Source organism: Rousettus aegyptiacus, unplaced genomic scaffold (genome assembly GCF_014176215.1).
Source record: "Rousettus aegyptiacus isolate mRouAeg1 unplaced genomic scaffold, mRouAeg1.p scaffold_m13_p_9, whole genome shotgun sequence".
Taxonomy (NCBI): Eukaryota; Metazoa; Chordata; class Mammalia; order Chiroptera; family Pteropodidae; genus Rousettus; species Rousettus aegyptiacus.
Window position 1 is genome coordinate 22485869 of NW_023416312.1, and position 14228 is coordinate 22500096.

Sequence of the window (14228 nt, forward strand, 5' to 3'; positions counted from 1 at the left end):
TGCTGGGATTTAGAGGTAGAAAAGTGATATCACTGGAAATACTCAGGGCTGTCATATCTACATCTTGGGGTTGGCACTGCCAATTCACATTTTCTGAATGAGTTATTTCTATGTGCCTTCACAGTGCCCAGTACTGCAGTGCCTTGCATATATTATACACTCAGTGAGGACTTGTCAATTGATTTTGTACAAGCATGTGACAGCATAAATATATTATGAAAAATGAAGTGTCTGGACACCGACAGAGTCAGGATTCCTTCTCGAAAAAAAAAACACATTGGTGTAGCTTGGCTTAAAGTTCAAATGCCCTTGTACTCTGCCCTACGGTATCTCTAAACAGGGGAATTTGATAAGGTAGTTGAAGAATAATATTACCTTTGCTCTCTCAGTGCAATCAAAAGCATTCCTAGCTTTTAGGTGGATCCTACTGGCTACCTTTTGAGGCATTTTCAAGAGCATAGCAAAAGAAGATGCTGTTTAATTTGAGGATCCTGTTGAACAATGCAGCTTTTAGAAATGGTCATAATTTCATTGTTCGAAATTTTCGGTAAGTGATGACGGACAGAAATTTGAGTCTGATTTAGGAACCATGGTGATAAATGAAAATTTTCTCTCTTGCAGAGGAATGCAGCTTCAAAAGGACTATCTGCAGGGTGTAGTGTCAGGTTCGACCTTTATTTGAGACAGCTGTCTCTAATTACAGCTGAGCTTTCATTGCTCAGTCCTCTGTAATCAGATTTCATCGTGTGTTGGGGGATGGAGGGTACTAACCACGGCAGGTATAACAGACTAAATATTCTTGATATCTTCTGTTTGTGTATATTCTCAACGAGCAACTAGGTGAAGAAAATTAGAGGAACTAATTTACACAAGGCCTTTAGCTTGCATTTGGGTTTGCTTGAAAACAATATGTTATTCTAGGATGTGGGGATTAATCAGTTCTTTAAAATAAAATTCAAATAGCAACTAGATTAATATTTGTAAAGCTGTGGCAAAGGAGCCTTATGTGTGATGAGGAGAATGATTTTTTAAAAATAAAATGAAAATTTGAACTCTATCCCTGAAATTCTTGGTAGCATGTGTAGCGGAGGCTGTCTTTACTGAATTGATGTCAATTGAACTTACAGCCCCATGGAGCATATAGTGGTAAGTGGTGCAGAGTGTGTCTCTGGTGAAGGAAACAAGGGTGGTGAGCTAGCTATAGAAGAGCTATAAAATGTTAACAAGCAGATAGACTTTTCCCAGAGCCTCTTTACAACCTAAACCAACTTCAAAACAACTTCACTGACTTCCTCGAGGAGAATGCTTCTAGTCTGAAGTTTTCTTCCCACTGTTAGGAAGCGGGCCTATGACAATGGCCCTAGGCATCCCCTCTCTGGGTCACCTCACAGCTCTGAGTTCTCTGGATTCCACCATTAGCACCATCTTTGGTGAATATAAGACTCAGAAGCCAGAATGACCTTGTGAAATATTAGGTGGGACCTCAGAGCCACAGAACAATGCCTCCTTTTATTACATAGATAAGATAAAATAAAGTCTAGAGAGATTATGGGATTTACCACTTAATGACAGAATTACACCATATATCCAAGAGTAGGGAGGAAAGCTCAGGTTTTGTGTTCTCAAGAACTAGGTTCAAGGCCTGGCACCACCACTTCCTGGCTATATGAACTTGAGCAAGTCATTAGAATTTTCTGTAATGTTACTTCACTTATAAAATGGGAAAAAGATATCTGCTTTTATATCTTCTCTGCTCCACCACAGGGTACTTCAATTATTTATTTAGTAAATACTTATTGAGCACTGACTTTGTGCCATACTTTAGGCAAGGTGTTAGAGATACAGTGGTAAATAAGGTAAATAATATATTTTATTCCGGACACATAAAGTCACAGTCTACTGTTGATCAGTGTGATAGTGTGTGTGAAAAATGTAAAGTGACAGACAAATATTCATTATTTTGTCATTTCATCTCATTGAGTTATATTAGTGTGTGATGAAATTGTATTCCATAGTTTTTAACAGAGAATCAACATTGAGCTGAAAATAATCAACTTAATGAATAACCAAAGCTTGGAACTTAAACTTATCTAGTCTTCTTTGTTAATTTCAGTGATGATTGATTTTTTAAAATCATTATCCATCTCTCTTTTTTTTAAAATTAGTTTCAAGTATACAGTACATTGGTTAGGCATTTATATAGTTTATAGAACAATCCCTCTAATTGCTCCTTTTCTCCTCTGGTTTTCCACCTAGCCGATACATTAATGCTAACTACATTTCCTATGCCATGCCCCCATCCCCGTGACCATCTATCAACTACCAATTTGTACTTCTTTAACTCTTCACCCCATTCTCCCAACCCTCAACTCCCCCTTTCCTCTCTCCATCACCAAATTGTCCTCTATATTCGAGTCTGTTTTTGATTAGTTTGTTCTTTGTTCCTTAGATTCCACATATAAGTGAAATCATATGGTATTTATCTTTCTCTGTCTGACTTATTTCATTCGGTATAATAACCTCTAGGTCCATCCATGTCATTGCAAATGATAGGGTTTCATTTTTCTTTTAATGGCTGAGCAATATTCTATTGTATATATGAACCATAACTTCTTTATCCAAATAAACCCATGCCTATATGCTCCCTTAATATATGACAAAGGAGGTAAGAATATACAATGGGGTAAAGATGGTCTCTTCAATAAATGGTGTTGGGAAAATTGGACAAATGCATGCCAAAAAAAGAAAGAAAAGAAAAGAAACTGCACGACCTTCTTATTCTGTATACAAGAATAGGCTCGAAATGGATTAAAGACTGAAATGTAAGACCTGAAACCATAAAAATTCTAGAAGAAAACATTGGCAGTAAACTTTCTGATATTGCTAACAGTAATTTATTTTTAGATATATCTCCTTGGGCAAGGGAAACAATAGAAAAAATAAATGGGACTAAAAAGTTTTTGCACAGCAAAGGAAACTATTAACAAAACAAAAAGACAATGGAATGGGAGAAGATATTTGCTAATGATTATTTTTTTTACAATTATTACAGGTTAATTTTTTCTATTTTTAAAATTAACTAATTAATTGATTAATTTTTTAATGGTGACATTGGTTAACAAATCCAATAAGTTTCAGCTGTATATTTTAACAGTAAGGCATATATATATATATATATATATATATATATATATATATATATATGAATCACCTATCTTATTAGGAGCTTAAGAGTGTGAGTCTCTGTTGAAAAATAGGATAACATTGAAACGGTGACATTCTCATGTGAAATGGGCATTTTTCTTTTTTTACTCTTTTAGTTAGCCACACTACCTGCCAGCTAGATGAATTCAAAATTGCTGATCCTCAATAAGACGTACAGTCTTTGATGACCCCTCAGCAACAGAGAAAAGCTCCCTGTTGTAATTTTACTTTGATTTTCAGCTTTCCACAGAAATTTGACTCCTCCCATCAGCTCTCTTGGGAAAGGCGGATGGCCTTTCTTAGAAAACCTACCACATGCGTTTACCACTATAGAGTAATAGGAAATATGTGGTTATGGTTTGGCAGTGCCACAATACAGAAATTGCACAGTTTTGAAGTGAGAGCCATATTGCCATGGACAAGATAAAATAGTAGCTTAAGTGAGGTAGAAGCCATCCATGCTTGCTCCTAGATCAATCATTTTTAGTTAATAATAATAATAATTATTATTATTATTATTACAAAATCAATAGAATCAGATGTGAAGACTGACAAAAACACCCAACCCATAGGCTTTTCATCTCACAAATGAGGCTCTAGAGCCTAGTTGTGTTGGGAAACTAGATGGTATACTATGATTTGTTGCCTATTAGGAAAACCACTTATAGCTTTTAAAGAAACCACTAAAAAATCTCTTTATTAGAGAAGAGTTCAGTGCAGTTCAGTTTCATCTCACAAATAGAAATTTCTTCAGAGAATATTGAGCTATTGTGGAGGTTATGGATTGGAGCCGGAGGGAACTGGTTTTCAGGTATTTCATTCCAGGCCTCACTAACTCATATGCTCCCTTCATCCCACACACATGCCTATCTATATACACATGGACACACAGATAAAGCAATCACAGATCACCCATGTTCTTGCATAGAGAGAAAACAATCTTCTTTCATTATTCACATTTTCTGTCATAATTGAAAATGACTGCATTTAAAAAAATAAAACCGTATTTCTTAACTTCAGAGAACCATTTAAGCATGAGACCAGGAATGGAATGGAATCGTAATGTTACCCTTGGCCAACAGTAGAATTTGGGTTTTATTTATAGCTTGTTATTTTTAGTAATTTAGTAATTTAACTAAGATTAAAGTAGAGGCAGCCACAGATTTTTGACCGTTTGGGGTTTCTAGCCCTTTAATAGTATGTCTGTATAAAGTTAACTCTCATCTCACTCTTAAATTTCAGATGAGGGGAAATTTTACATTTTAGAATATTGACGATCTAAGGTATCTTAGAAACCACTTAGTCACTCAGTTATCAATAGCAATTTATACTATATATGAGTATGTGGCAACGGTGAGAAATGTTTCAAGTAAATTTTTATTGATACATTATTACTGTTATTGTTAATAATAAAGTAAAGAGATTTGGAAATGATTGTGTTTTTTTTCTAATCAGTAGGATCAGATTCAAGGGTTTTGTGAAAATGAAGTCACTCTTCTTTGTGTGCATTACAATATGCCTTCTTGAGATGGAAAGAAAGGGATGGAATTAAAGTTAGGTCACTGAGAATTCGATGACTCCAGTATGGCCTGTGAAAAATCCTTTGTTTATAAACTTCATGAAAGTTGTGGAAAGTAAAGACATGAAGAATCATTGAATTTTAGTACATTTCCTTAATTTCTCCGATGAGGAATTGAGGCTAAAGATGGGTCGGGCAATGATCTACCCAAAGTCATAATTGAACTAGGACTAGAATTTGAATATTTAAAACCACTGCTCTTTTCATTCCACTGCTTTGATTACTCTGAACCTTCCAAATTGATCAGGTTGGTTAATCTACCCTTGCACAATATCCTTTTTTTAAGGTACAGCCAAAATATCTCAGTAAAGAAAAAAAATCAAGAAAATATGCCTTAACTATTGCATCAATCTGTAAAGTTAAAGTAATACCAGAATCTCAGCCATAGGGACTATAGGCCCTTTCTTATGCCTCCAGAAGCTAAAGTCTTTATCTTAAATTCTCCATGGTGATCAAAATATCATTTAATACTGAATATTTTCCTACTCTGGCAAAGTCTATTTCTGACTGACCACATTTTACTTGTATCAAGCATCCTTCTCTTCCAACAAAATACAATTATACAAGGAAACACATCCAGGTCTCTCCCCATCTTCAAACAATTTACCAGAGTTGGAAAACATGAACTCTAATGATAAAAGTTTCATTCTGCCATAGAGAATATACTTCTATTTTCTACCTGGGAAGATATTTGGATAAAGCTAACGTAAGGGCCTACTATGGCTTTGGCTTAACTTCTTAGCATTCAGTGATTTGGGGTTGAAAAATCTCTATGATTATTTTTTCAAGGTATAAAATTAATATAAGGAACTTGTCTTGTCTTTTTCAAATGTGCTGGCTTTAACTAGGCTGCAGTAATAGTTTTGACAGAAAATCTGCGCCAGGTTCCTATTGTTTTCTAGAATATTGTGTATTGGCTGAAGAATGACAATGTGATTTAAGTCTGGTTTACCAAGGAGACACAATTGAGTACAAAAAGACCATGAATTTTCTGGGAACACTAAAGTAGTGATTCTGGCCCTGATCTGGGTGTTTGTGAATCAGATTAGGCTCCCTCCAACTGAGGCATGGGATCTTTATGAGAATTTAATGCCAGCGGTTTTACCTGGTTAATTTGAGTGTGAGTTTATCACCAAAGACCAAGAAATGCTTGATAGAGACCAGGAAAAAGAGGGGGTGAGGGGCCTGTGGTGGAGGCATTTCAACATGGCACAAATTCTACTTTTCTCTAATGTTTAAGGAGCTTAAGAAAGAGATGTGGCAGTTGCACTTTGGAGCCAAGCGGAGGTCTATGGGGAGATAGTAAACAGGATAGGAATTTAAACTGGAACCATTGTGTTTGTTTTCCTTCCAGTGATAAATTCTCCTGGTTAGCTCTTGATATCTATGAAAAACAGCTTTTTCCCAAGTGAACATTTCCTGCCCTACCTCCTGGGTAGAATTGAGGAAGGTAGTGATTACTCTAATGATTTTCAGTGGTGTAAACAGTATGACCCCCTTCACCAATTGAGGTGCAATTTTATAATTTCTTTCCAGTTAATCGCTCAATCCCTCACATGCCAGTATGACCCGATGTATAATATTTACCTCTCTACCCTTTTTGTCCCCAAGAACCCTTGGTTAGTGGAGAGAGGGAACCAATATATCATTATAGTTCAATATAATGGTACTTTGGATTTGGCCTTCATGGTGCCATGGGCAAAAACTTGTCTCATCATGCCCTCTGAGCAGCTTTCCAGGTTTCTGCACTTGACTCAGACTTCTGCACCTAGGATCCAAAGTTATGTTACACTTGTTTCACATGCATGTCCCACCATTATTCTCGGTAGTACAGATACTGTACTGGATTGATTGAGTTCTGGGGGATTTCAGCTGTAGCATCACAATAGGCTACACTCAGTTCTCCTCTATGACTCTTAGGCCTGGGCCACAGACCATACTTGCTTTTGCCTCAAATTTAATTCTCTTTTGGGGCTCTTGGTGTCTTTTTTTGTCATCAGATCTTGATCACTTCCCTATGTATTTATACTGACAATAAAAGACTTTTTAATGTTCTGACAAAAAATTTAAAAGTCGCAGAACAATTGTAATTTTTTGCATTGATTATTAAAGTTACTTTACATGGTTTCAGATTTAATCCCTCTAGAAATCTTCTGAATTTATTATACAAATTGATTTACTTCTGCCCCAGAGATGTACTATCTATCATTCATTCATCATTTACTTTAGAAAAAATTATTAAATGCCTACTAATCCCAGACATTTCGATAAGCACTGCATAAATATCAATGAATAAAAAAGGCAGGATCCTTGACATCATGGATCATATAAGCCAATGGAAAGATAAAAATTAAACAATAAATAGACATACATATATTAAAATTTATAATCAATGTTATTAACAAAGGAAAGTGAAGAGGAGGCTACTTAGTATAATCAGGAAAGGCATCTCACAGGGGATCTCACAGGGGGTGGTATTTAAGCTTCCAGCCTCAGGATGAGAAAAAGCCTGCCTTGAGAGCTGAGGGAAGAGTGTTCTGGACAGAAGGAATAGCATGTAAGAGTCTTATGATGAGACAGCATTTAAAGTACAGGCAGTATTTCATTTATGTGGTCTGAATATGCAGGAATTTCAACTTCAATTTAGTTAAATAACTCCAGTATTCTAAGTATGCATTTCAAGTTTCAGTTGCCATGGTATATTAATTGTGAGTACATGAACAAAGTAAAAACTTCAATGCTGGCTCTTCAGTCCACAAATCCCTATGTAAATAACAGATGCACATCATGATCAGTGATTAATCACACCCCTTCTTTCAGTCTGTTGGTGATTGCTCACTGTGCATCTGTTATTCTATTCACATATAGATAGCAAAAAGTATAGTTGTGTTGCCTTATTTTCTCCCAGTGATAAACCCATGTGATATTTTATAAAAACGAATAATTGAAGGAGGGAATTCTCTGACAGAAATGAAAGTGCAACTGAGAAATAAAAAATAACACTGGTCATTAAATTGAATCAAATGTTAATTATTTACGAAAGAAATAGCTATGCAGCCAGAGGAACTTAGTGAAGAAAAACTTATCAACATAAATAAAGAAAGAGGTTGTGACAAAAAGTATAAAGATGTTTCAGAGGAAGTAACACCTGCAAAACACTTCATATTAAAGAAACCGTCAGAGATATTTCAAAATATTGAAAGTACAAAGGATAAAATGTTGGGAGTTGATTCAAACTTAGAAAGGAATATGACAATTCACCAAAGCATAGAAAAGATGCTTGCTCTGTATCATAAATTATATGATAAAAAGACAGCACGCATTGTTCAAACTACTCTTGACAGTTTTTACAAAGAAATAAAACACTATAATTCTCAATGTTTTAATGTTTTAAATTTCAGTGTACTAAATATATATCAGTTTTGCTATCTTTGTCATTTCCCTGTGTATTTATACTGACAATAAGAGGCTTTTTAATGTTCTGGCAAAAAATTTAAAAATCACAGAACAATTGTGATTTTTCGCATTGATTATTAAAGTTGCTTTGCATGGTTTCAGATTTAATGGCTATTTACAGTTCCACTCTACCTTTTAAAGCCAGAACTGTTTGTGTGTTGTGTGTGTGTGTGTATGTATGTATGTGTATGTATATATATATATATGCTTATCTGCTAATATGTATTGGAGGTGCAATCCAAGGCCAACAAGAATGAGGGCAACATTATCAGTGACTGCCATTTGGAGACTGTAGTCATGAAGAGGCATTCTTTCAATCAGTTGTGGTCTAAAAAAATAATTTAAAATTTGAAATAAAGTTTCTGACACTATATAAGTTTGAAAATGAAAGATCTGGACAAAAACAGAAGGTTCGAGCAGGATGTTTGTGTCTTCTTTCTACCATCATACTCAAATCTGTCAGAACAGAAATAAAAAAAGCAACATCATATAATGCAATCTCAACAGCAGTACATTAACCCTAACCCTAACCCTACCTTCAACTTTGAAACTTCTTGAAGTGTATAAGGACAAATTTGAGAAAATCCCAATCTGTCTTCTGTTTGGGTCATAATGGCTGGACATTGGAGATTTTTTTAAGTAGTTAAAGGTGTTGTTGGTTCTCCTCTTTCACCATTATTTTCCTATTTCCTTGCATGGAAAAGGAAGAGAGATGATTAGTTCCCTTCAAAATTTTAATTTCCTTTTAATCTCTAATTCTTTTTCTCTGTGATTCAGCAACAACATGATTCTAAGATCTATGATATTTTCTTAAATGAAACTTGTAGTCCCTTGACTATTTAGAAGGGAGTAAATACAATAAAACTTTGCGGGAACTGAGACTGGAAGAGGGTATTGAATCCCTTGAGCATAGCAGTTTGGAGACTCAGCTTTTGTGGGCTCCAAAATAACTAGGAGTCTGAGTTAGAGTTGTAGGCAAAAAATAAGGACTCAAAATTAGTTCATGGTTTGTTTTTCCTGTTGTCGATGGATATAAGCTCATCAACTATAGTGATGTTTTCCAAATTCCTTGAATCCTGGGAGCAGAATTTTCCAGCAAAATTTTTGTCCCCCTTTTAAAATAATATTGGAGTAACTGTTAAGCCAAAAAATATTAATATATTATGGTAAGACAAAGAGTCAAGAGAGTTTATTCTCTGTGACTTTATGTTGCTTGGACCTCATTCCAGAAGAAAAATATTTTCCAAACTGCCCTAAATGTGAATTGGGAAAGATGAAGCTGCCATGCCTCTATTCCAGGCCAGACATGTTAAACTTGTTTACAGATCCCCAGAAAAAAATATCCACTTGACTCTGAAAATGCATGAATATCAGTCAAATGGTTTACTTCTCAACAATATCAGTATTTATATATTCTAAGTATTGCTTAATATTACCACTAATTAATATTATCAGAATAAAACATCAAATTACACATGTCAAAACAAATTTCCTGCCTAAATCCCATATCTCCAAAGTTATCAAATTACTCACTACTACTATCCAGATCTTAGACACAGTTTTGTAAGCTTTTTAGTAGGGTTCCAGTAGAAGGAATAAAATGGAGCTCTAATCTAGATGCTTCTCTAGTCAGCAAAATATTTTCGTATATTTACCATTTGATTTTAAAACACTTGGTTTTCCTTAGTCTAAACCTTTCCTTGTTATTTATTTTTCTTTATGTTTTGTTATGGACATAATCTATCAGGATAGTAGCACATATATTATTAATAAATCAACATAGATCTATTTTATTTTTTAAAATATTGAAGGTCTGTAATAAAATTAAGGAGTGCTGTTTTAAAGAAATTTCCATTTGGAGAATAGATGAACTACATATTTTAAAAGTTGAAGACTTCGGTTCATCTTGAAAAAAGAATGTTGACCAAAATTTTGATTTATATATAAGCTGAAAACAGTACTTTCTATTGAAGTTGAATACGTCATTGTTATCTTATATTAAATCAATCAACCAATCATTAACCAACTAGCCCACAAACCCACCATCTTTTTGAAAGTTCCTTTCCTTACTAACTAGAATTTCTGAAGGTCTACCAAAAGGTCTACCAAAAAAATCTATTTCCTTACTGAACACAAAATGAACCAATCAACTCTGCCGGAAATTTGGATATTTAGTGAAATACTCATTTGTCCAAGTTATTTGACATCATGCAGTAGAAACAACAAATTGAGTGAATTGATGAGTTTCCTATCTTGACACAATTGCAAAAAGACATACATAAATCCCACCGGAGATTTTACTTTTTATCTCAAGTATCACAAGCTGTCTTCTTAGGCTAGAATTTAAGCACAATCATTTAGTGACAGTTGTTCTACTCCTGGTAAAATTAATGTTTAATATATGTGGTGATCCACAATTTGCCCTTGGTTATACATAATTTCTAATGGTATACAATACTAATTACTGTTAAATAGAGATCACACTTGGGGATATTGAAGGAGTAAATGCTGTCTATTTTATGTACCGATTACCCCAAATGACAATTATTGTCATCACAATGTAATGGAATGTTAAAATGAGACCCCTTCTGTCTCTGTTTCTGCCCAGGCCCCATAGGTGCTGACTCTCCTCACAATACAAAGTGAGATTCCAGACCACTAAAGGACTTGTAAAGGAGATACACAAGAATTAGCTTTGCAACCCATTGGTGATCACCTGCAGCTTCTATTGCAGAAACAAATAAACAAATGGTAGATTTGAAGAAAATTTTTGAAGTGTTATCATTTGTGCCCCACATAGAGGAGAGGGGTACTCTTTCCTTACCTCAAGTCTAGGGACTGTGGTTCCAATGGCACCTATTTTTTCAATTGGAGAGCTTGGAGACACAATACACTAAATGTCAGGCCTACACCTGTTTTGATAGCAGAGCAAGAGGAGTCTATGGTGGGATGTACCCAACTCTTGTCAGAGGAAAGAATATGAAGGGCTTTCCATGAACCAAAATGGAATGAGAAAGAAACCTAGTGTGGTACTGTTTCACATCATGACCAAGAGACCTGCCAAAAGGGTGGGGAGAGCTCAACAAAAAGAGTCTGAAGGCGCTCCCTTGGATAGCAGAAGAGATTTAATTTTTTGCCATCAAGGACTGCTATGAGAAATTCCCAGCGGTGAGAGAGTTCTCCAAAGGACCCTGAAAAGCACTGCATGAGAGAAAGAGTTGGCCTCAAGCACCTATGCCAATTCTAGATTGCTAGAACAGAACCAGACTTTGCCTGGCCCTTAGCTTCTCACCTTCCCGTGGCTTTACTTGGAAGAACTGAAGGCAGAGAATCAGAGAAAACAGCTCACAATCCCTCTTCCCCCATATAGAGGAGGCAGTCTTAAATTAGGCATAAGCTGGAAGGAAAAGGTTTCTTAAAGTTTAAAAAAAAATCATTATTATTCTTATACATCATTTTACTGAGACTCTGAGGGAATAAAGCAAGTAGAAGACTCCCCCAGCCCCGCCCGCCCCTGAAAGTTACTAGAAAAGCCACAGGGTATTTGATTAGGGACAAGTAAAAAGAACAAATCTCCAAGAATAAAATTGAAGGGCAGTAAGGGGAAAAGAATTAAATTGTTTTCTATTGTATATACATTATAAATTCTGATTGTCCAATCTAATGATTTCAATAATAATAGCTAAAATTGATCAAATGCTTATTATATACCAGACACTGTCCAATTTTCATGTGTTAAATTATTTCATCTATGCAACAACCCTATAAGATTATTTTATCAATTTTCTAGGTGAGAAATTTAGGTGCAGAGAGAGGTTAAGTAACTTGCCCAAAATTTCACAATTATGGCAAAGCCACTTGTATGCCTATTCACAACAAATAAGAATTCCATCTCTTTCTTCAACTTCTTCTTTTCTCTCAACAATTGAAATACTAGATATCTAAAATGCAACCACAGCCATATTAATTTCAATGCATTAGCACTTTGCAGAGGCACATGAAGCTACATGTGATTTACTATGTTTTGTTTTAATAATAAAATGAATCACCACGGGACATATTTTTTTCTTAAAAAATATATGTGTATACATATACATATATATATATATATATATATATATATATATATTTCTCTTTCTTTTTTTTGGTAGATGTGGACAATCACTACAAAATAAAGAACAGCTGAAGGGGCGTGACCTCCTCACTCTAAAGAACTTTACAGGAGAAGAAATTAAGTATATACTATGGCTATCAGCAGATCTGAAATTTAGGATAAAAGAGAAAGGAGAGGTATGTAGCATTTTCATCTTACCTTCTGTTACTGCCAACCAGCCTTTTTAAAGACAGCCTTTCTAAAGAAAGAGGGAAAAGAAAACACATTAAAATTCCTAAACAGTAACAACTAATGAAACTATACAGTCAAGGTAATTGATTATCACTGAGTGTACAGGCATATAAAAAGCATAAAAATCAGTTATTCGATGGCAAGTCATTTCACTTCTTTCATGTGGAATGTTGAAATTCATTACTAACTGGATCAGAACCTAAGGAATCATTTCTCTGGAAAGATTTTATTTTTATACTTCCTTTCTTTTCTCTATGTGTTTTCTATCAAGTTAAAAATAAAGATACTTTTTTTTCTAGCAATAAATTTAAATTGTGAGTGCATATCAGATATATGATCATTAGGATAATGTAAAAAATGTACAATAATGTAATGGTGTTTAAAAATTTTTAGATTAGAAAGAAAAAACAATTACATGGGTAGCCAAGTAGAAGAAAAGATGGTATATGGTGCTCAGCTGTAATCATTATTCTGCAATTTGAGCACTTTATGTTTGAAACACACTTAATTAATGTAATAGCTTCATTTAGACTGCTTAATTGTGAAAGCATTTTCGTATTCCAAACTTTCGTATTCAAAAAGTTTTTTAAAGAGCTGGTTTCGGGCTGAAAAAAGTTTTACATAACCTTGATTTTCTTATCTAGTTCACTAGCTCTCCAAGTTCCTAAGAACAAATTGGATACAGGAGTGACTCTGTTATTAGTTGATGTTCCTATAAGAAGACCTGAAATAAGGAGATAAGGTCCCCCAAGGCCCTAGGCCTTTGTTCTTTGTGCTGTTGTGAGGAAGTTTAGCTAGCAGGAACCTATTTGTTCCAGAAATCATCCTATCAGGAAAGTCCATCTATAGAAGAGGAAGGAGGAAGAGCCCCACCCACATCAAACTCTCCAAATCATTTCCACACAACCTTCAGAAACAAAGCCTTTGCACTCCCACAAGCGTGCATGACGAAAGTGTGGCTAACACTGTGAGGCATCATCTTTAGGAGTCTTAGTGCCCCATGTTGTGATAGAGTAATATATTCTTAGCTGAGAAAATGCTTCTGAACCAAGCATCTTCAAGGTCATTGAACAATGAGGAGGATTTCCATGGATTTAAGTAAGAAGATGGCTCCAGTATGAAATATTAATATACAAGTATTCAGATTGAACCCAGGGCAACTAATAATACTTTTTAATTCTATGTCAGTTAGCTGTAGGAGTTCCTGTTCCTTCCTCTTATATGTATAGAACATGGGAAAAAACTATTTTAAATTCACTTTTTAAATAACATTTCGAATACTTATTTGGAAACAGTGATTGATTATTCTACATTTTCTGATAACGTAAAGAATAAGTTTTGAAACATAATCCTTGATAGTGGCTATAAATATATTTTTCATTTTAATTGTATTCTTGTTCTTGATTTTCAGTATTTGCCTTTATTGCAAGGGAAGTCCTTAGGCATGATTTTTGAAAAAAGAAGTACTAGAACAAGATTATCTACAGAAACAGGTGAGTCCACAGACAAACTCACCCTTGTGTTGAAGAGGGATTCAGAGGGTGAGGACCTAGGAAGAGCAGTCCAGTGGAGAGGATTTGTCTGTCTATCTCTTTAGCAACCATAAGGGGAAACATTGTCTCTGGGAGTAGCAACACAAGTCCC

At 34.9% G+C, this 14228-nt stretch overlaps 1 protein-coding gene across 3 annotated transcripts in view; it reads left to right on the plus strand.

Annotated features, from left to right (window-relative positions):
- Positions 1 to 279: 279 nt before the first annotated feature.
- Positions 280 to 14228, plus strand: part of OTC (ornithine carbamoyltransferase) — an 82969-nt gene continuing 69020 nt past the window's right edge. For 2 of the 3 annotated variants that reach the window (XM_036226817.1, XM_036226818.1), the window contains exons 1-3: positions 378 to 547; positions 12391 to 12529; positions 13996 to 14077. In XM_036226817.1, coding sequence (XP_036082710.1) covers positions 471 to 547; positions 12391 to 12529; positions 13996 to 14077 — 298 coding nt within the window. In that variant the 5' untranslated portion in view covers positions 378 to 470. Of the gene's footprint in view, positions 548 to 12390; positions 12530 to 13995; positions 14078 to 14228 lie in introns of all 3 variants that reach the window. The other variant, XM_036226816.1, reaches the window with a different exon arrangement.